We start from the raw sequence: 23,648 nt of genomic DNA, 5'->3' as shown, positions 1-23,648 counted from the left end.
CCTCATGGATTCTTTGACTTCTGGGTTACACTAAATTCCTGCTACAGAGGAATTACTCAATGCTTGATATTGCCAAACATGATCCAGTCACAGACCAAAGAGGAAGTGTGATGTGGAAAATTCTGAACTTCCCTGATCCCTTGTGTCACCAATTGAAATCATTAAGATCACCCTTAAAGCTATGACATTATGCAATCTGGAAAGTCATGCATTTTATAACTAATACATTAATAAATATTCTTAGCTAGAATAATTAAAATAATCTGGGTCTGTATTCTGCACTTATATTTTTCTTGAATAAATGTCATCACTTAATCGTGTCACTTGGGTCATTTAGGTCCAAATGATGACTGTCCTTCACTAGTGAAGGGGATCCTAAAATAAATTAATAAATTAAGACAAAACTACTAACAATGGAATTGTAGACAGTTTCATAGGCTTTGTTTTGCTTTCACACATGGAAATCACACATCTACGACTAAAGCAGAGAAGGAAATTTTCACAAAAATTTTCCTTCAAATTCCCAAAACAATGCAACCTTCCACATCTAAAGTAGGATGTGGGCAACAGAGGGAGTGAGGAAATAGGAGGGGAATCCTTGTCTAGAGGGACAGTTTATGGCTCCCACCACTGTTCCTGGTTCCCAGAGGCCTCTGCTTGGGATTATCTGACATTTGTGAGCCTCTGCCTCTATCCATAACCCAAAATAGAGGCTTTACTAAGTATCATGACACTTTAGGCAAAACCCTCAAAAATCCTCAAATAATATACCAGATACATGCTCAGTTTTTCTACCTGTAAGTAGGGAGTTAACCTAGACCAAAATTTTATAGAAGTATTTTAATTCAACAGGTAAAAGAACCAATATGAAAGCCATTATGTAGATGTCTGGGAGTTCAAATTTTTATTTACTTAACCATGATGAACACTGAATAATAGATGGTATGTTTGATGTTTTTGTCTCCATTATTGGATGATCTTAGGATGCCAAAACTTATAATTCCAACACTGATCCAGAATAACACTGAAATGTATAAATATTTCTGCACCTTGTTACCTTTCTCCCTCTTCTGATGCCTAACTTTTTTTTTATCTCTGATTCCAAAGATTTAAGTAATTGAAATTCTGTGTCAAATTTTAAGGGTCTATATATCTTAATCTATAGATAAAAGTACATGATTTTCTTACTTATCTACTTTTGTTAGTACTGTCATTAACATTCTTCAAGCTGCTTATCACATAAGATCTTTTCTTTTACCATGAGAAAATTCTGAAAGAGAAATGGGAGAATACAAAGATTCAAAATCTGATCATACCAGCACTCTGAAAGGTTGATAGTCTTTAGTAGTATAGTTATATTATTTATTTAATGGAATTACAAAATCTGAAGGAGTTTGGGATCTCTACAAAGGAAATATTCCTGAGGATTAAGGTCATCTTTGTCATTGACACTTCTTCCTCTCTACCCCTTTAGGAAGCCATGAGTATGTCAGGAGTCAGCACAGTGACTGAATTCATACTACTGAGTTTTCCGTGCTCCAGAGAGATTCAGGTCCTCCTTTTCGTGTTGTTCTTTGTGTCCTACATCCTGACACTGATGGGGAACGGGGCCATTGTCTGTGCAGTGAAGCTGGATCACAGGCTTCACACACCCATGTACATTCTGCTGGCCAACTTCTCATTCCTGGAGATCTGTTACATCAACACCACTGTTCCCAATATGTTAAAGAACTTCCTATCTGAGACCAAAACCATCTCTTTCACTGCTTGCTTCTTCCAGTTCTATTTCTTCTTCTCCATGGGCATTACTGAGACTTTCTTACTGCCCCTCATGGCTTTTGATCGGTACTTGGCCATCTGTCGGCCTCTCCATTATCCTAACATCATGAGTAGCCACTTCTGCATGAACCTGGTGGCCCTCTGCTGGGTCACAGCCTTCCTCTGCTATCCAGTCCCTATCTATTTTATCACACAACTCCCCTTTTGTGGTCCCAATACCATTGACCACTTTGTCTGTGACCCTGGTCCTCTTCTGGCTCTGTCCTGCATCCCTGCCCCTGGAATTGAGCTTTCCTGTTCTATATTGAGCTCTCTTATTATCTTCATCAGCTTATTCTTCATCCTTGCGTCCTATACCCTGGTTCTCAGAGCAGTGTTGCGTGTCCCTTCAGCAGCTGGCCGACGTAAGGCCTTCTCCACCTGTGGTTCCCACCTGGCTGTGGTGTCTCTCTTCTATGGATCCATCATGGTCATGTACATCAGCCCAACCTCTGGAAATGCAGCTGGGATACAGAAGATTGTAACCTTGTTCTACTCATCAGTGACCCCACTTATAAACCCACTGATCTATAGTCTCCGGAACAATGATGTGAAGGCTGCCTTGAGAAAAATTCATATGTGCACAAAAATTAGTCAAAGCAAATGAGTACTCATTCTAGTGTACCTAGATCAGCCCCAATCCACAGGCTCATCTTATAGAGCCACTATTTTAGATAAATATGTGACATATATTTGGGAAAAGTGGAGGAGGCTACAGTGATTACTAAAGGTGACTCAAACACTAATGACAGTAGCAGAAGTTTCTTTTCCTGAGTCAATTTTGAAATCCTCCTTTTATAAAGTAAGGACCAGATTACATTCTTCTTATCTTTTATCTATGCAAGATAATTAAGATACCTGGAAACAGGATCACATTTTTAAAATGGTTAGCACTTAGGGGCATCACAATTTGGGTTAGTTTCATGTGAAGGGAGGTTGAGTTGAATGCACAGCCCAAAAGAGGAAAAGCCAGTGATTCTAAGAGATTGAGATGAAGACAGATGCAGATGAATTTGATGACTGCTCCCTGGTTATTTGACCTAACAGTTCAGTCAAAAAATAAATTAGTCAGTTGGCTTCTGGGGTTGGTACACTTAATTCACCCATTCATTTACCTCTCTGATATCCCTCCCTTTGTGAAACTCACATTATCATGAGAGAGACAGTTAATAAGCAGATAACTCAAAGATCTATAATACCAGAGGTACTATAAGAGGAAAAACAGAGAATCAATACAAAAATTGTAGTGGTAGGATAGGGCATAACTTAGATCAGAGTATCAGAGAGTATTTTTGTGAGGAGGTGATATTTTAATGTAAGGGAATAAGCCATGCAGAAATCTAGGGGAATTAAATTCCACATAAGTGCAGGTGTAATTAAGGGGTTTTCAAAGATAATAAAGGTTAATTTTGGCCATCCTGAAGAAAATGGTATATGAAACTGGAGAGATAGGAATCTGATTACTAGAAACTTCAAGGTCACAATAGAATATTTTATCTGAACTTTGGGGAAGCCTGCTCAATACTATATACTGAGGGTAAGGCTTAATAAAAATTGTAATTTAATAAAAATCTCACCTTGGGTGGCTCAGTTGGTTAAGCATCTGACTTCAGTGTAGGTCATGATCCTACCATGCATGAGTTCGAGCCCTGTGTTGGGCTCTGTGCTGACAACTTAGAGCCTGGCGCCTGCTTCAGATTCTGTGTCTCCCTCTCTCTTTGTTCCTCCACCACTCACGCTCTGTCTCTCAAAGATGAATAAATGTTAAATAAAAAAAAGAGAAATATTAATTTAAAAAGAAAAGGAGTGAAATGAAGATTTGTGACTCATAAAATCTTATATTGGTAAAAAGTCAAGTTCCCAGTTATAAATTTTCTTTAAAGCAAATTCCCCATTTAAATTGTATTAGATAATGTACTTAAACGAGCAAGTTGGTACATAAAAATCTAAGTAATATGTAATATATCTGCACACATGAAACTATATTCCAGTTAACACCCATCCTGAGAAAAGTTCTTAGCAAACTGGGGATAGAAACTTCTTTGATCTGTAGTAGACATTTTCAAAACCCTGAGTCTAACATCATACTTGTGAAAATGAATGCTTTTCCTCTAAAATCAGGAACAAGACAAGAATGTTTGCTCTCACCACTTCTTTTTTTTTTTTAACGTTTACTTATTTTTGACAGAGAGAGAGAGAGAGAGAGTGAGAGAGAGAGAGCGCCAGAGCATGAGCAGGGGAGGGGCAGAGAGAGAGGGAAACACAGAATCCAAAGCAGGCTCCAGGCTCTGAGCTGTCAGTACAGAACCCCACACGGGGCTCGAACTCACAGACCACAAGATCATGACCTGAGCTGAAGTTGGACGCTCGACCAACTGAGTCACCCAGGCGCCCCAGCTCTCATCACTTCTATTCAACGTTATACTGAAAGTGCAATCAGACAAAGGAAAAACAAAAGTCATCTAGATAGAAGATTGTCTTTCATTAGATATGAAATGATTATGTAGAAAATTCAATGAAATCTACAAAAAGGCTAGTAGAAGTATTAAATAAAAATAAGATGTTTTAGATGTCAAGATATAAGATCCATATACAAAAATCTCTTTATTTCTATATGCAATTGCTAGGAACAATTAGATGTTGGTATTAAAAAACACCATTTATAAGTCACAAAAATATTTAATAGAAGTAAATCTGATAGAAGATGTGAAAGACCTATGCAATGAAAACTAAAAAGCGTTGCTGAGAGAAATCAAAGATGTAAATAAATTTAAATATATAACCTGATTATGGGCTGAAAAACTCAATATATGTATATGTGTATATGTATATGTATATGTATATATGTATATATATTTAAGTTTGAGCATAGTTGACCCATAATGTTACATTAGTTTTAAGTGTACAACATAGTGATTCAGCAGCTCTATATGTTATGCTGTGCTCACAAGTGTATACCATACCACACTGTCACCATACAACACTATAACACTTATAACAACACTGACTATACTTCCTATAGTGTACCTTTTATTCATGTGACTTATTCATTCCACAACTGGAAGCCTGAATCTTCTACTCCTCTTCACTTCTCATTTTGCCCATCCCTCTCAATCCCCTCCCCCCTGGCAAAGCTGGGTTTGTTCTCTGTATTTATAGGTCTGATTTTGCTTTTGTTTGTTTATTGATTTGGTTTTTATTTTTTATTAATTTTAAAAAATATTTCCTTATTTTTGAGAGAGAGAGACAGAGGGAAAACAGGGGAGAGGCAGAGACAGAGGCAGACACAGAATCTAAAGCAGGCTCCAGGCTCTGAGATGTCAGCACAGAGCTTGATGCAGGGCTCAAACCCACGGACCATGAGACCATGACTTAAGTGGAGGTCAGAGGCTTAACTAAGCCATGCAGGCACCCGTATTCATTTGTTTTTTAAATTCACATATAAGTGAAATCATATGGTATTTGTCTTTCTCTGTCTGACTTACTTCACTTAGCATAATACCTTCTAGGTCCATCCATGTTCTCCCAAATGACAAGATCTCATCCTTTCTTTTATGGCTGCATAATATTTTATTGTATGTATATACCAATTCTTCTTTGTTCATTTGTCTATCAGTGGACATTTGGGTTACTTCCATATCTTGGCTGTCTTAAATAATGATGCAAGAAAACAGAGATGTGCACATGTATGTTTATGAAGTTGTGTTCATTTTCTTTGGGTAAGTGCCCAGCAGTGGAATTTTTTTTTTGGCCTGACTGTGGAATTATTGAATCATATGGTATTTCTGTTATTAATTTTTTGAGAAAACTCCATACTCTTCTCCACACTGGCTGCACCACTTTTCATTGCCACCCCTTTGGCTGTGCAAAAGTCTTATTTTTTTCATTATGATTTTATATTTTTTATATTTTTTACTATTTTTTATTTTATTTTTTATATTTTATCATGATTTCAAATGAGAATTTTTATTATGTAAGCAGTCTCTTTTTTGATGTTTATTTTTGAAAGACAGAGAGAGATAGACTGCCTGTGTGCGTGCTTGTGCATGAGTGGGGGAGGGGCAGAGGGAGACAGAGGATCCAAAGCAGGCTCCGCAGAGAGCCCAATGGGGAGCTGGAACTCATGAACCACAAGATTATGACCCAAGCCAAAGTTGGACCTGTAACTGACTGAGCCACCTGGTGACCAAAAGTTTTTTATTTTGACATGGTCCCAATAGTTTAATTTTGCTTTTGTTTCCCTTGCCAGAGGAAACATTTAGAAAAATGTTGCTAAGGCTGATGTCAAAGAAATTACTGGCTATGTTTTCTTTTAGGCATTTTATGGTTTCACCTCTCACATTTAGGTCTTTAATCCATTTTAAGTTTATTTTTATATGTAGTGTAAGAAAATGGTCCAGTTCATTCTTCTGCATGTAGCCGTTTAGATTTGCAAACACCCTTTGTTGAAGAAACTGTCTTTTTTCCATTGTGTATTCTTGCTTCGTTTGTTGTGGATTAATTGACCATAAAAGCATGGTTTTATCTCTGGACTGTCTATTCTGTTCTATTGATCTATGTGTCTATTTTCTGCCAGTGCCATTACTATTTTAATTACTATAGCTTTGTAGAATACATTGAAGTCAGGAATTGTGATACCTCCAGCTTTGTTCTTTTCAAATTTCCTTTGGCTATTTGGGGTCTTTTGTGTTTCCTTACACATTCTAGGATTATTTGTTCTAGTTCTATGAAAAATGTTTTTTTTTTCTTAATTTTTATTTTAGAGAGAAAGCATGCGAATGGGGGAGAGGGGCAGAGGGAGAGAAAGAGAGAATCCCAAGCAGGCTCCACACTCAGTGTGAAGCCTGACACAGGGCTCAATGAGGGGCTCAGTCCCATTACCTGAAAGCCAAAAGCAGGAGTCATTCAAGAAACTGAGCCAGGCAGGTGCCCATATGTTTCTGGTATTTTGATAAGGATTGCATTGAATCTGTAGATTGTTTTGGGTAGTGTGGACATTTTAACAATATTGGTTCTTCTGATACATAAGCATGTATTGCCTTTCATTTGTGTGTGTGATCATTTATTTCTGTTATCATTGTTTTATAGTTTAGGAGTGCAGGTCTTTCACCTCTTTAGTTAAGTTTATTCCAGGTATTTTATTCTTTGTGGTACTTAAAAAATGTTTATTTATTTTGAGAGAGAGAGGGAGTGTGTGTGTGTGAGAGAGAGAGAGAAAGAGAGAGAGAGAGAAAGGGAGTATGAGCATGAGTGGGCAGAGAGAGAGGGAGAGAGAGAATCCCAAGCAGGCTCCACACTGTTATGAACAATGAGATCATGACCTGAGTTGAAATCAAGAGTCAGATGCTTTGGGGCGCCTGGGTGGCTTAGTTCATTTAGCATCTGACTTTGGCTGAGGTCATGATCTCATGGTTCGTGAGTTTGAGTCCTGCATCGGGCTCTGTCTCTCTTTCTCAAAAATACACATTGTCTCTCTTTCTCAAAAATAAAATGAACATAAAAAAAAAAACAGAGACGCTTAACTGACTGAATCACCCAGGTGCCCCTTTTTGGTACATTAAAAAAATATTTTTAAATGTTTGTTTATTTTTGAGAGTGAGACAGAGCACAAGTGGGGAAGGGGCACTGAGAGAGGGAGACACTGAATCCGAAGCAGGCTTCAGGCTCTGAGTTGTCCATACAGAGCCCGACCTCGGGCTCAGACTCACAAACTGTGAGATCATGGCCTGAACCAAAGTCTGACGCTTAACTGACTGGGCCACCCAGGCATTCTGATACACTTTTATTTTATTTTTTATTTATTTTTTTAATGTTTATTTATTTTTGAGAGAGACAGAGACAGAACGTGAGTGGGGGAAGGGCAGAGAGAGAGGGAGGGAGACACAGAATCTGAAGCAGGCTCCAGGCTCTGAGCTGTCAGCACAGAGGCCGATGTGGGGCTCGAAATTACTAACTGTGTGATCATGACCTGCGCCAAAGTTGGAAGCCCAACCAACTGAGCCACCCAGGTGCCCCTGGTACACTTTTAAATAGAATTGTTTCAATTGCTCTTCCTGCTACCTCATTATTAGTGTATAGAAATGCAACGGATATGTATGTTAATTTTGTGTCCTGTGACTTTACTGAGCCCATTCATCATGATCCAATGTTTTTTTCTTTCTGTTTTTTTTTTTAAGTTTATTTGTTTTGAAAGAGAGAAAGAAAGTGGGGGGGGGCAAGGAGGGAGGGAGAGAGAATTCCAAGTAGGCTCTGCCTGTCAGCTTGGAGCCCGATGTGAGGTTTGAACTCATTAACAACTCTGTTTTTATGATGTATCACGTTCTTTGATTTGTAAGTATTGAACCATCCTTACATTCTCAGAATAAAATCTACTTGATTGTGGTGATTTTTTAAAACATATTATTGTCTTCAGTTTGCTAATATTTTATTGAGAATAATTGCATCTATGTTTATCAGAGATATTTGCCTGTAGTTTTCTTTTTTTGTGTGTCTATCTGGTTTTGGTATCAGAGTTATGGTGGCTTTGTAGAATATATTTGGAAGTTTTTCTTTCTCTTCTAGTTTTTGCAATAGTTTGAGAATAATAGGTATTAACTATTTTTTTTAAGTTTATTTATTTTGAGATAGAGTGAGCATGAATGGGGGAGGAGCATAGAGAGGGAAAGAGAGAATCTCAAGCAAGTTCCACACTGTAGGCACAGAGCCCGATGTGGGGCTTGAACCCTCAAACTGTGAAATTATGACCTGAGCCAAAATCAAGAGTCAGATGATTAATCGCCTGAGCCACCCAGGTGCTTCTAGGTATTAACTCCTTAAATATTTGGTAGAGTTTACTTGTGAAGCCATCTGGTCCTGGACTTTTGCTTTTTGGGAGTTTTTTTTTTTAAGTTTATTTATTTATTTTGAGAGAGAGAGAGTATGAGTGGGGTAGGGACAGAGAGAGAGGGAGAGAGAGAATCCCAAACAGGCTCCCACTGTCAGTGCAGAGCCTAACCTGGGGCTTGAACTCATGAACTGTGAGATCATGACCTGAGCTGAGATCAAGTTGGACGTTTAATTGACTGAACCATCCAGGCACCCTGTTAGTTTTTTGATTATGGATTTAATTTCATTGGTAGTAATAGGTCTGTTCTAATTTTCTATTTCTTCATGACTCAGATTTGGAAAGTTATATGTTTCTAGGAGTTTATCCATCTCTTCTAGGTTGTCCAATTTTTGGCATATAATTTTTCATAATAATATTTACATAATCTTTTGTATTTCTGTGGTATCAGTTGTTATTTCTCATCCTTCATTTCTGATTTTGTTTGAGTCCTCTCTCTTCTTTTTTTGATGGATCTGGATAAAGATTTATAAATATTATTGACCTTTTCCAAGAACCTACTTCTGGTTTTATCGATCTGTTCTATTGTTTTTTTTAGTCTCTGCATCACTAATTCTGTTCTAATCTTATTATTTCCTTCCTTCTACTGGCTTTGAGCTTTGTTCTTCTTTTTCTGACTCCTTTAAATTTTTTTTTTTTTCAACGTTTATTTATTTTTGGGACAGAGAGAGACAGAGCATGAATGGGGGAGGGGCAGAGAGAGAGGGAGACACAGAATCGGAAACAGGCTCCAGGCTCTGAGCCATCAGCCCAGAGCCCGACGCGGGGCTCGAACTTACGGACCGCGAGATCGTGACCTGGCTGAAGTCGGACGCTCAACCGACTGCGCCACCCAGGCGCCCCTTTCTGACTCCTTTAGATGTAAGGTTAGGTTATTTATTTGACATCTTTCTTGCTATATAGCCTGTACTGCTTACTCTCCCTTCTTAGAACAACCTTTGCTGCATCCAAAGATTTTGAACTGATGTTTTCATTTTCATTTGTCTCCATGTATTTTTTATTTCCTTTTTGATTTATTGGTTTACTCATTCACTGTTTAGAAGCATGTTGTTTAGCCTCCATGTATTTGTGTTATTTCTATAATTTTGTTTGTGATTGACTTCTAGTTTCATACCATTGTGGTTGGAAAGATGCATGGTGTGATTTCAGTCTTTTCAAATTTATTGAGACTTGTTTTGTGGCCTAACATATTATCTATTCTGGAGAATGTTCCATATGCACTGGAGAAGAATGTGCTTTCCACTGCTTTAGGATGAAATGTTCTGAATATATCTGTTAAATCCATCCAGTCCAGCGTGTCATCAAAGCCCTTGTTGATTTTCTGTTTAGATGATCTGTCCATTGCTATAAGTGGGGTGTTGAAGTCCCTTACTATTATGGTGTTATTATAAATGAGTTTCTTTATGTTTGTGATTAATTGATTTATATATTTGGGTGCTTTCACATGTGGAGCATCAATGTTTACAATTGCTAGATTTTTTTTTTTTTGGTGGATAGACCCCTTAATTATGATATAATGCCCTTTTTCATCTCTTGTTACAGTCTTTATTTTAACATCTAGATTGTCTGTTATAAGTATGGCTACTCTGGCTTTCTTCTTATGACCATTAGCATGATAGATGGTTCTCCATCCCCTTACTTTCAATCTGAAGGTGTTTTAGGTCTAAAATGGGTCTCTTGTAAACAGTATATAGATGGATCTTGTTTTCTTATTCATCTGTTACCCTGTGTCTTTTGATTGGAGCATTGAGTCCATTGACGTTTAGAGTGAGTATTGAAAGATATGGATTTATTGCCATTATGTTACCTGTAGAGCTGGAGTTTCTGGTGGTGTTCTCTGGCCCTTTCTAGTGTTTGTTGCTTTTGTTTTTTTTGTTTTTGTTTTGTTTTTGTTTTATTTTGTTTTGTTTTGGCTTTTCTCTTCAGAGAGTCCTCCTTAAAATTTCTTGCAGGGCTGGTTTAGTGGTCATGAACTCGTTTAATTTTTGTTTGTCTGGGAAACTTTTTATCTTTCCTTCTATTTTGAATGACAGCCTTGCTGCATAAAGAATTCTTGGCTGCATATTTTTCCGATTCAGCATGTTGAATATATCCTACCACTCATTTCTGGCCTGCCAAGTTTCTGTGGATAGGTCTGTTGTGAACCTGATATGTTTTCCAATGTAAGTTAAGGACTTTTTTTTCCCTTGCTGCTTTCATGATTCTTTCCTTGCCTGAATATTTTCTGAATTTGACTATGATATGCCTTGTTGATGGTCAGTTTTTGTTGACCTTCTATACCTTTTTCTCTCTCTTCATCTTGTGGGACCCCTATGATTCTGATGTTATTCCTTTTAAATGAGTCACTGAGTTCTCTAATTTATATCATGCTCTTTTGCCTTAGTCTCCCTTTTTTTTCTGCTTCATTGTTCTCCATAAGTTTGTCCTGTATATCTCTGATTTGCTGCTCTGCCTCATCCATCTGTGCCACCAAGGCACCCATTTGAGATTAGAGCTCAGTTACAACATTTTTTAATTTTATCCTGACTAGCTTTTACTCCTTTTATCTCCACAGAAAGGGATTCTAATCTGTTTTCAACCCCAGCTGGTATTCTCATTATTGTGATTCTAAATTCTGGTTCATACATCTTGCTTGTATCTGTATCGATGAATTCTCTGGCTGTCATTTCTTCCTGTTCTTTCTTTTGGGCTGAATTCCTTCATTTCATCATTTTGATGGAAGAAAAGGAATTAATAAAGTAAAAAAAAAAATAAACAATTAAAAACAACACAAAAAATAAAATAAAGGATGCTAGATACTAGGTGTGTTTTGGTCTGGTTGTTGAAAGAAACTTGATAGATTAAAGAAAAAAGGGAAAGATAAGAAAAGGAAAAAACAGCAAAAAAATTTTTGAAAATTTGAAAAAAATGAATACAGTAAAATAGAATAGAATGAAATGATGGAAGTAAAATGGAATATAAAATGTTACAAAGAAGTAAAAAAGTAGAAAAAATTAAAGAAAAATCTTTTTAATAAAAATGGAAAATAAAAATAAATTTATTCTCTTTCTGTATTCAACAATAAGAAAAGAAAAGAAAAAGAAAAAAAATAGAATAGATGGACCAGCAAACAGAATCAAGTATGATTGAAATTACATCTGGTTTCCTCTAAAAGTCAAACTATGAAGCACTCTGTAGTCTGTAAACTAAGCAGTTGGAGAGACTTGCGGTATTCCTCAAGTACAAGGTTGGCCCAGTTGGGCAGGGTAACAACTCTGTTCTCCACTAGGTGGCACTGCTTAGGTTACTGGGGTGTATTGTTGTGGCATGTGTAGGTGTGTATGCACATGCACGGGAGGGATGAAAACAGCATCATCCAACTACGCAGTCTCTAGTATCAGAACTCTGTGTTCTCCCTGACCAGCAATCAAGCATCCCTCCTTTGTCTCCAGCTTCTGTCCACTGCTCACTTTTAAACTGTCCGTGACCAAGCTGTCAGGCTGCCAGGTGGCACCTCTTTTCTGAGTTTTATCTCATATGCGGCTGTGTCTCCCAACCTCTCGCTGCTGAGGGACTGAGGCTTTGATCCATTCTGACTCTCTGGGGGCAGGTCTCCCTGAGCAATGGCCAGGTGCTCGCCCACCCCCAGTAATGTTCGTGAGACCGTGCTGCTGCTGATGCCCAGAGACTGTGGCCAGGAGCCAGCCTGCCACAGAAAAAGTTTGTGGAATCATGTAGTAGCAGCATTTCAGGGATTATGGCAAATCACAACACACATCTGGTGCCAGGCTTCACCCTCAACGTCCTTGCTCCAACAGCAGTGAATGTGGCCGTTCTCCGGGATCTGCTGGGGCCTTTGTCTGTGGGGAGGCTGCACTGCCTCTACCAAATGTTCTCCCAGCAGGGGAACCACCTCTTCCTGTGTGGCCCTCAGACCCCTCGGATCTTGCTCTCTGCTCCTGGGTAACCGCGCTTCCCACCTGAGCTCCACCAGGTATTGAGCTGTGGAGTTTCAGACTCTGAGCTCCCCTCCCCATTTATACAGTCTTAATGGAATTTAAACCCTCTCCTTTCTCCTTTCTCCCTTTTTTATTCAGTCCCTGTGGCTGTTTCCACTGTTCCTTTTTCTCTTCAGCTGCTTTTGGGGGGGGGCTGGTGCTTTTTCCATACTCTCCCCTGCTCCATCTCCAATCTGTCTCTGCCAGCAAAACCATTTCCTGCCCTCCTTGGCTTCTCTCTCCCCCAGTTCACCTTGTGCTGCGTACCTGCTGAGTTCTATGGTTCAGGTTGTGCAGATTGTTGTGTTAATCTTCAACTCGGTTTTCTAGGCATGCAATGTAGTTTAGTGTTGATCTGGCTGCATTTCAGGGATGAGAGACACAAAAAAACTTCCATGCTGTTCCGCCATCTTGGCCCCTCCCTTTCTTTTTAAATTAGATATTTATTGGTATAAATTTCCCTTTGAGATTTGCTGTCACTGAATTGTTTTCTTATTAACATAGACTTAAAATTATTATTTTATACATTTGTTCTTTAAATCACACAGAAAAAAAAAGAAGAGTTACAAACCAAAAATACAGGATTACTGGCTTTTATATTTATGTATGTAGTTGTCTTTGTCAGTGTTTTTTGTGTCTCTCTTTTTTTTGTAGTTTAAAGTTTTATTTAAATTCCACTTAAGTTTTTTTTTAATTATGTAAATCCAAGTTAGTTAACATGTAGTGTAATAATGTTTCAGGAGTGAAATTTGATTCATCACTTACATATAACACCCAGTGCTCATTCCAACAAGTGCCCTCCTTAATGCCCATTGCCCATTTAGCCCATCCCCCTATTCAACACCCTCTCCGCAACCCTCAGTTCTCTGTGTTTAAGAGTCTCTCATAGTTTGCCTCCCTCTCAGTTTTTATTTTATTTTTGCTTCCCTTCCCCTATATTCATCTGTTTTATTTCTTAAATTCCACATATGAATGAAATCATATGATTTTAAATTCTACTTCGTTAACATATAGTGTAATATTAGTTTCAGGAGTAGAATTTAATGATTCATCACTTATGTATAACACCCAGTGCTCATCACAAGTGGTTTTTACATCCATATGGCTTTAAGTTACTGTCTATTGTCCTCTCATTTCAACCTGAAGGACTCCTTCAGCATTTTTTTGTGGGACAGTTTTGCCAGAAATCTTGGTTATGTTTTTTTATTTTAACACTCTAAATATGTCATCCTACTGCCTTCCAGCCTTCCTGGTTTCTTTTTTTTTTTTTTTTAATTTTTTTTTTCAACGTTTATTTATTTATTTTGGGACAGAGAGAGACAGAGCATGAACAGGGGAGGGGCAGAGAGAGAGGGAGACACAGAATCGGAAACAGGCTCCAGGCTCTGAGCCATCAGCCCAGAGCCTGACGCGGGGCTCGAACTCACAGACTGTGAGATCGTGACCTGGCTGAAGTCGGACGCTTAACCGACTGCGCCACCCAGGCGCCCTGTCAGCCTTCCTGGTTTCTGATGAGAAATTGGCTATAAATCTTATTTAGTATCATTTGTTCATAACAAGTCACATCTCTTTTTTTTTTTAATTTTTATTATTTTATTATTTTTTAAAATTTATATCCAAGTTAGTTAGCATATAGTGCAACAGTGATTTCAGGTGTAGATTCCTTAATGCCCCTACCCATTTAGCCCACCCCCCCTTCCACAACCCCTCCAGTAACCCTGTTTGTTCTCCGTATTTAAGAATCTCTTATGTTTTGTCCCCCTCCTTGTTTTTATATTATTTTTGCTTCCCTTCCCTTGTGTTCATCTGTTCTGTGTCTTAAAGTCCTCATATGAGTGAAGTCATATGATATTTGTCTTTCTCTGACTTATTTTGCTTAGCATAATACCCTCTAGTTCCATCCACGTAGTTGCAAATGACAAGATTTCATTCTTTTTGATTGCCGAGTAATACTCCATTATATATATGTGTGTGTATATATATATATATATATATATATATATATATATATGTATATATACACTCCATTGTGTGTGTGTGTGTGTGTGTGTGTGTGTGTGTGTATATATATATATATATATATATATATATATATATACACACTCCATTGTGTATATGTGTGTATACACACATATGAAAATGTGGTGTATATATATATATACACATTTTCTTTATCCATTCATCCATCGATGGACATTTGGGCTCTTTCCATACTTTGGCTATTGTTGATAGTGCTGCTATAAACATTGGGGTGCAAGTGCCCCTTCAAAACAACATACTGTGTCCCTTGGATAAGTACCTAGTAGTGCAATTGCTGGGTCATAGGGTAGTTTTATTTTAAATTTTTGAGGAACTGCCATACTGTTTTCCAGAGTGGCTGCACCAGCTTGCATTCCTACCAGCAGCGCAAAAGAGATCCTCTTTCTCCACCTCCTCTCCAACATCTGTTGTTGCCTGAGCTGTTCATGTTAGCCATTCTGACTGATGTGAGATGGTTTCTCAATGTGGTTTTGATTTGTACTTTCCTGATGAGTGATGTTGAGCATTTTTTCATGTGTCGGTTGGCCATCTGGATGTCTTCTTTGGAGAAGTGTCTATTCATGTCTTTTGACTATTTCTTCACTGGATTATTTGTGTTTTGGGTGTTGAGTTTGATAAGTTCTTGATAGATTTTGAATATTAACCCTTTATCTGATATGTCGTTTGCAAATATCTTCTCCCATTCTGTCGGTTGCCTTTTAGTTTTGCTGATTGTTTCCTTCGCTGTGTGGAAGCTTTTTATTTTGATGAGGTCCCAGTAGTTCATTTTTGCTTTTGATTCCCTTGCCTCCGGAGACGTGTTGAGTAAGAAGTTGCTGCGGCCTAGATCAAAGAGGTTTTTGCCTGCTTTCTCCTTGAGGATTTTGATGGCTTCCTGTGTTACATTGAGGTCTTTCATCCATTTTGAGTTTATTTTTGTGTATGGTGTAAGAAAGTGGTCCAGATTCATTTTTTTTTGCATTTTTTCGCTGTCCAGTTTTCCCAGCACCACTTGCTGAAGAGACTGTCTTTATGCCATTGGATATTCTTTCCTGCTTTGTCAAACATTAGTTGGCCATACGTTTGTGGGTCCATTTCTGGGTTCTTTCTTCTGTTCCATTGATCTGAGTATTTGTTCTTGTGCCATTACCATACTGTCTTGATGGTTATAGCTTTGTAATACAGCTTGAAGTCCAGGATTGTGATGCCTCCAGCTTCGGTTTTCTTTTTCAAGATTGCTTTGGCTATTCGGGGTCTTTTCTGGTTCCATACAAATTTTAGGATTGTTTGTTCTAGCACTGTGAAGAATGCTGGTATTATTTTGATGGGGATTGCAGTGAATATGTAGATTGTTTTGGGTAAAAGTCACTTCTCTTTTGCTTTCAAGATTCTTTTGCTTACTTTATATTTGACAGTTTGATTATTATGTGTTTTGGTGTGAATCTCTTTGAGTTCATTGAACTTCTTGGATGTGAAATTCTATCTCTAAGTATTGGGCAGTTTTGGACCATTATTTCTTAAAATATTCTTTATATTCCTTTCTTTCTCTCTTCTTCTGGTCTCTTTACTATGTGTATATTGGTATATTTGATTGTGTCCCATACATCTCTTAGGCTCTGTTTGGTTTACCTATTTCTTTTTCTTTCTTTCCTCAGACTGAATAATCTCAATTGACCTATTTTCAAGTTTAGTGATTTTTATTTCTACTTTTAATCTATTGTTGAACTTCTCTAGGGAATTTTTAATGTTTGCTAATGTACTTTTTAGCTCTAGAATTTTTATTTGATTCTTTTGTATAATTCCTTTCCTGTTATTGATATTTTCTGTTTGGGGAGATTTCCAGGAATAAGTAACTAACTCTCCAAAATTCTCCTCCTAGAATTTTCAGTGTGTTTATTGTCTTTCTCAATTGATATCCTTTGCCCTAGGCAGCAATGGCTTGTTCATTTGCCTTTTATTGTTTTTGAGGAATGCTTTCCACATAGATGTTTCTGTGTCTTGAGAGAGTTCCAAGGTAGGTGAAATAAAGACAAGCCCTCTCTTACAGTCTTTCAGGGAGCCCTTAGATATGTCAAAACAGACAAACAACTTCTGAGAACAAGTTCAATTCTGCTTCTCCTGGAACCAGGAACCAGTAACTTCCACCAGGAATATAGACTGCTAACCTTAAGACTGCTACTTCTCTGAGGAGAAGGAGATGTGGCAAAGATAAGTTAAAGTTTCACAAAGCTCTCCTGCCATGTGTTATTTGCCTCTTTCTTGAAGAAGCATTAACTTAGTTGCTATACATTTTTGACTTTTTTCAAGAATTCCAAATAAGTAGATTCTAACAGTGTTCATCAGTTTTTCAGCATTTCTGTGGAGAAATATTATTTGGGTTCCCTACTCTACAGTTTTTATTTAGAGATAAGTAAGTAGTAAAGCCAAAGAAAAGGGAAAGATTAATACAAAATCCCTCCCCCCTCTTGCTGTGTAGGGAGACTAATGTAGTTGAGGATAGACTCACAGAAGGCTTCTAAAGTGCTGACACTGTGCCATGATTTTTACTTGGGTGAAGAAGAACACAGGCATTTCTAAATTTTATATTCTTTAAAGTTATATAGACTTTGTGTGTGTTTGGCTTATTATTATTATTATTTTTTTTTTTCAACGTTTATTTATTTTTGGGACAGAGAGAGACAGAGCATGAACGGGGGAGGGGCAGAGAGAGAGGGAGACACAGAATCGGAAACAGGCTCCAGGCTCTGAGCCATCAGCCCAGAGCCCGACGCAGGGCTCGAACTCACGGACCGCGAGATCGTGACCTGGCTGAAGTCGGACGCTTAACCGACTGCGCCACCCAGGCGCCCCGTGTTTGGCTTATTATTTAGTTAGATGGTATTTGTGATAGATTTGTTTTCTTTAACAAGATCCTCCCTAGAACTGTAGGTTTTTTTTTTTTTTTTTTTTTTTTTTTACTTTTAATTTTTTATTTTCCATAGATTGAACCTATGTGAGAATAGAATACTTTAAAACAGTGTTTGTCTAGCAGTTGGGGAAAAATGAAAAAAGTTATGATTTATTTCCACAAGAGGACAATATGAGAGTGAAAAAGAATGAAGCATATCTATTTGTATTGTACCTGTATAGAAAATTACAAAATTTTAGGAGAATAAATAACTGCTATGAAATAGTCTGTGTAATACAATCAGTTTAAAAAAAGAAAAACCATTATATATATATATATATATATATATATATATATATATATATATATATGCATTTGCATGCTTCTATATATATATAGAAATTTTGACCAGTATTAAACTTGTTATTTGTGGGAAGTGGGATTGTAAGGAAGAAGGTGACAGCTTTTACTCTTAACTTTACCTCTTATGTATTGTTCAAAAATTTTATGACAAGATGATTTTTTTATTATAAAACATACCAAAATATAGTTTTAAAAGTGATAATTTCCTTAAATTAAAAAAATGTAAACAGTTAGTGGTTTTGTGACTAAAGTATATTTAATTCAGTGAGGACTGATTCAGGAACTAGCTCACTCATCCAGTTCTAAAAACTTTTCCTTTCTTTACATGCTTACTATTTTGGACCCTCCACCAGATATGCTTTGATTTGTTCCTTGGAGTAGCCCTGTAAAGGAAAACAGGTAGACAAACAGGAGACAAAAGACACACAAACACACAAATAACACAAACCAACAAGTAAACAAAAAAACCCTGAAGACTAAAAACAAAAAATCCCAAAACACCGACTACAAGTAAAGAAGAGGGTGGAGGCAGTGCTGATGGAAGAGCACATACAAAGAGAGAAATGAAGGGGGGGGGTATAAACATTGATTAGGCAAAGAGACTAAAAGGCTTAATCCAGAGAGGGAGAAAGGAAAATAAAGAAGGAGGCAGGGAAAAAGAAACAAAGATAAAGTTACCCAGACAGAGAAACTATATGGCTTGATTATTCCAGAGAGAGAGAAAGGAGTGTGAAGAAGGAGGTGTAGAACATGTGTCAAGACAATGGATTAAATATGTTTTTTTAGACAGACCAATAACCAGAGTAACCAGCGGAGGGGAGGGAAGGGATAAGGAGGCGAAATGGGGCGGGGGTGGGGGGAGTGGAGAATGTATCTATATATCCAGAATTGACCTAGAGTTAATCTGGGCAATGCTGCAGCGCTTGTAGGTAGTAGCTGTCCACAGGGTCTGTGCCGTTCTGGTGGATACACAATTACCCAGTGCAAAGGGGTATGGTGTGGCATAATCTGAACCCACCTCCACTATGGGCCCCGGGAGTGATCCCTGAGGTCCCGTCTTGGTGGCGGTGGTGGTGGTGGGGGGGGGGGGGGATGGTGATCCCCCAGTCTCTTCTCCACGGAGCCGGACCTGGTGGACTCAGTTTGAGTCGTCTTCACTGTGCAGCGAGCACAGATGGGGCGGTCTTTCTCCGCCAACTCCTCTCACCCTGCGCTGGGCTAGGATTCAAAGTCCCGCTCAGTGCGCTCTAGCCCTAGGGAAGCGCCTCTCAGTGCGGCGAGATGCGGTCCTGGCTGGCTTTGTCTGTGCAGCCGCACTACAGGAGGATTGCCTTCTCCTACTGTGGACTGAGCCCCCCCCTCCCCCCCCACCCCGGGGTGGCGGACACAGGCAGCCTTTGTCTTTTCCCACAGCACTCCAGGGAAACGGTGGCCTTATCCTCCTGCACACTGAGCCCTCAGCCCAGCCACTGTGCCCAGGGATGGCAGACGCAAGCAGGTTCTGTTTTATCGCACAGCCCTCCAAGGAGGGAACCACTTTCTCCAGCTGCCGACTGAGCCCCTGACCTGCAACCACACCCCGGCATGGTTCCCCTCCTCCCCAGGTGTATGAACAGGGAGCCAGCTCCAGACCGAAGTAGCCCCGCAGTTAGAGGTCGGATCCCTCTCAGTCTCAGTCCGAAGTCTTTCTCCTGTCCAGATATGGTCCTGCACTTCCCTAGTGGCTCTTTCGCTTTCCTTTGTCTCTCTGCAGAAGAGGGTCCCTCCCCTCCGTGCCCACGTGGCCTTTTTTTTTTTTTTTTTTTAATCTCCCCCAGTCCGCAGTTACCCACCTATCTTTCTTCCAGCTTTCCCATTTTTTTTTCCTAGCAGATTCAGTCTCTTTACCTCCCAGGCTCTGGTGTTCAAAGTCCTCTGGCTTTTACACTTCTTTGAGAGAGGGGGGAGTACGAATTCCCGCTACTTCCCCACCATGTTGGCCCCTGCTCCTGCTTTCTTTACATGCTTACTATAATTCAGTCAGTTATCATGCTACATGCTGGGGAAGAAACGATAAGATACTGTCCTTGTCCTAAAAGGGCTTATACTCTAGAGGAAGAGACAGATACCTAATAGACTCACCTCAAAGAGTTTGTAAGTACAATGATGAAAAATTACCTGGTGTGTTTTATATGCATTATGAAGAGACATATAGTGCAACCTGGGAATGTTGGGAAGGCTTTCTGGTGGAAGTGAGGTCTCAACTGAATCTTAACAAAGGAATAGGTGTTTGATAGGTATAGCTACATACTCAGCATCTAATAAGTTGCAGTAGTAGGATACGTGTGAGCTATTTTATACAAAATACTTTCTCTTCCTTCAGCTAATGAATTCAGCTGCATCACTAAAATATTAGTGCTGAATGAAGGCCAAACTGTAGTGGATTGTTCAAATCTGTCATTAGTAGCTTCCCAAGTAGATTTTCTGATTCTGTTCCCACCTTTTTTAAGTTCCTGTACTCACCTTGAAGTATAGTGCTGTCCAGTTGCCCAAGAATACTTACAAAAACATACCTTTTGGTCTTCAGGTGAAGGTTTTCTTCCTTCTTTAGGCTACAGCATTTTAAAAACATTTGCACTTTAATTATTTAATTGATTGTTTTGGACTTAGTGGGATATAAACACAAAGAAACTTTATTTTTTTTTCACCATTTCTACTTCACACACTTTCTGATGTTCTATTTGTTTCCATCTGTGGATAATATCACTGTGATAGCTTTTTTGGTTACTTTTAGTATTAATACAGGGTTCTCTTGTCCAGATATTGGAAATTGTAGTATAGTTTAAAAGCAAAATTTTAATCTTTTATCCAAATTAAAACTTATTTCTCAAGACTGTGTCTGACTCAGACTTGATGTACTACTTTTCCTCTGCCCTTTTATTCCTTTTCTCCCACATGACTACACTGCCTCTGGTTACTCTAGGTTTCAGGTGGGAGAAAAATAAAGGTGAAAAGCTTTTCCTTGAGTGGTATTGTTGCCCTATTGTTTGGCAGAAGTTTGTACGTTGATTTTTCTCTCATGGAGTGTTTCCTTTTTTGGTGGGGGCAGAGCTCCCTAAACTGTAGTTACCTGATGTATGTAGTGCTTCATTGATTGGCTACTTATGACTTCTTTCATCCGTGGATTCTGGTGACCCACTCCATATAGACTCACATTTGGGGTGGTCTTATTCTCCAAGTTGTGCTTTGGGGTGAAAACCCTTTCAAGATTGGTCCAAGTTGAAATGGCAAAAGGCATTTTATGTGTTATATGCCTGGGTGGCTCAGTTGGTTGAGCATTTGACTCTTGATTTCAGCTCAGGTCATGATCTCATGATCATGGAATCAAGCCCCATGTTCAGCTTTGCACTGAGCATGGAGCCTGCTTGGGTTTCTCCTTCTCTCCTTCTCTCTCTGTCCCTCCTCTCCTTGCAAGTTCTCTCTCTCAAAATAAATAAATAAACACTAAACATTTTTTTAAAATGAAGCATTATACAGCCTTGTAAGCAAATAACCAATTTGATTCATATCTCTTAACCAAGTTGTATGGACAGAGATTGTATACCTAAAAAATCAAAACCTTCCTGGAGGTAAATATTGAGATTTTTAAGAGTTATTTTTTTCTCTGTGTTGGATGGCAATCTCTTTCCAAGGAAACAGATTCATGAAACTAAAAGCACATCCAAATATGACTAAATACATGAATTTTGTTTTGTACCACAGAACTATTATGTGTTATGAATAAAGTCAAATCAGTTTGTATTGGAAGAAAAGAGTTACTGTTCCACTTTCAGAAAAAGAGTCATTGTTTCTCACAAAACCTTTTCATGAGGGTCGGATGATTCTTATTCCACAAATGACCTGACGGAGGGCAAATTTCATTTCCCTGTTGCGTAAGCTATAGATGAGGGGGTTTAAGACTGGTGTCACTACAGAGTATATCAGTGTGATAATCTTATACATAGCAACTGAGTTGCCAGATGTAGGACTCACATACATCACCATTATGGTTCCATAGAATAGAGACACCACAGCTAAGTGGGATCCACAGGTAGAGAAGGCCTTTTGCCGCCCAGCTGAAGAAGGAACCTGAAGCACAGCTCTGAGCACTAAGGCATAGGACCCAATAATGTACAAAATGGTGAGAATGATGATAAGAGAGCTCACAAAGTGGAATACATACTCTATGATTGGTGTGGGGGCACAGGACAATGCCATCAGTGGGTCCACATCACACAGGAAGTGATCAATAATGTTGGGACCACAAAAGGGTAGTTGAGAAATGAAGAAAATAGTAATTGCATGTCCAAGGAAACCAATGAGCCAACAAAGACACACCAGAATGACACAGAGCTTCCCGGTCATAATGGAGGGATAGTGCAGTGGACGGCAGATGGCCAGGTACCGATCATAGGCCATGACACAGAGGAAGATGCACTCAGTTGTGCCCAGGGAAAAGAAGAAGTAGAATTGAGTGAAGCAGCCAGAGAATGATATGGTCTTAGTTTTGGAAAGAAAATTGACCAGCATGTTGGGGACTGTGCAGGTCACATACCAGATCTCTAGAAAGGAGAAGTTGGCCAGGAGCACATACATAGGTGTATGGAGTCGATGGTCCCACCTCACTGCACAAATGATGGCCATATTCCCAGTCAGAGTCAAGATGTAGACCAACAAAACCATTGAGAAAAGGATGATCTGTATATTCCAGGGACCAGGAAAACCCAACAAGACAAACTGTGTCACAGTAGATATCCCTGACTTATTCATGGCCCCCAGACTGTGGAGAGAAGACAGATAATGACAAGTCACTTTTCTGCTGAGACATTTGAAACTTTTCTTAGGATAGGCAGTTTGATGCAGGAAAATGTACTGAATATTCTAAAACAAGTTTTGAATAAGTCCTGCTCTATTCTGAGTGAGCTCTTTGGCCCTGATTTTTTGTAAATGTACAATTCTAAGCTACTTGAACTTTCTTTATCAGTGGGCAAAATCAGTTAAATTTAATCTTTTTTAGATATAAAGAAATCTTGTGTTAGAGGCAAAAATGGTTTGCCTTATGTTTAATTTTTTTTTCAGTGAAAACTGTTCATATATAGCAGTTAGTGCTATTCATTTCAAAATGTGAGGACACATATGCTATCATGTAAAAATAGGTTTGTATCTGACACATTGTATAGATTTGAATGGTTTGAGCTTTAACATTATTACAGATTCTCATCCTCTCTGTCTCCCCTACCTTTTTTCTTGAGCCATTTCCATTAGGAGATTTACTTTCTATCATTTTTTTCATGATAGTGGGAGAAAATCAACAAAGATATTCAGATAACAAATTCTTACAGCTACTTCCTATTTAAAGATGTTTACATTGCATTAAAGCTCATTTACAATTTGGTATTTATTCCTTTGTTTTTGCCAATAAAAAGTCACTATAATTCACTCCATAATGATTAATTTCATGTGATAAGTTATGCTTCATATGCATTTAAATCTATGTTATTAAAGATGAATATAACAGATATAATGTATTGGAGAAGAAAATTAAAATCACCAGGAGATTTTCTTCTAAAGCTCTTCTCACTGCTGCTACAATTCTTCCTAAAGTTTATCATTTGGAAGATTTTTAAATAGATTTAGTCTATTTAAAAAATACTTTCAATTTTCAAAATAATAGAAAAGAATC

At 38.5% G+C, this 23,648-nt stretch overlaps 2 protein-coding genes across 2 annotated transcripts; one reads left to right on the top strand and one right to left on the bottom strand.

Moving 5' to 3' along the window:
• The first annotated feature begins 1,480 nt into the window (after positions 1-1,480).
• LOC123582236 (olfactory receptor 11H6-like) lies at positions 1,481-2,425 on the top strand. Its single transcript, XM_045448486.1, has one exon. It carries the CDS (start codon positions 1,481-1,483, stop codon positions 2,423-2,425), a length of 945 nt encoding a protein of 314 aa, XP_045304442.1.
• Positions 2,426-21,790: 19,365 nt separating this feature from the next.
• On the bottom strand, positions 21,791-22,747 carry LOC123582234 (olfactory receptor 11H7). The gene has a single exon (XM_045448485.1). It carries the CDS (start codon positions 22,733-22,735, stop codon positions 21,791-21,793), a length of 945 nt encoding a protein of 314 aa, XP_045304441.1. The 5' UTR covers positions 22,736-22,747.
• Between the last annotated feature and the right edge of the window lie 901 nt (positions 22,748-23,648).

The sequence above is a fragment of the Leopardus geoffroyi genome, chromosome B3 (assembly GCF_018350155.1).
Source record: "Leopardus geoffroyi isolate Oge1 chromosome B3, O.geoffroyi_Oge1_pat1.0, whole genome shotgun sequence".
NCBI classification, from domain to species: domain Eukaryota; kingdom Metazoa; phylum Chordata; class Mammalia; order Carnivora; family Felidae; genus Leopardus; species Leopardus geoffroyi.
This window is presented reverse-complemented; position numbering and strand designations above follow the sequence as displayed.

Excerpts from the sequence above, each read along its gene's own strand:
- LOC123582236 (XM_045448486.1), top strand. The coding sequence starts at position 1,481 with ATGAGTATGTCAGGAGTCAGCACAGTGACTGAATTCATACTACTGAGT.
- LOC123582234 (XM_045448485.1), bottom strand. The coding sequence starts at position 22,735 with ATGAATAAGTCAGGGATATCTACTGTGACACAGTTTGTCTTGTTGGGT.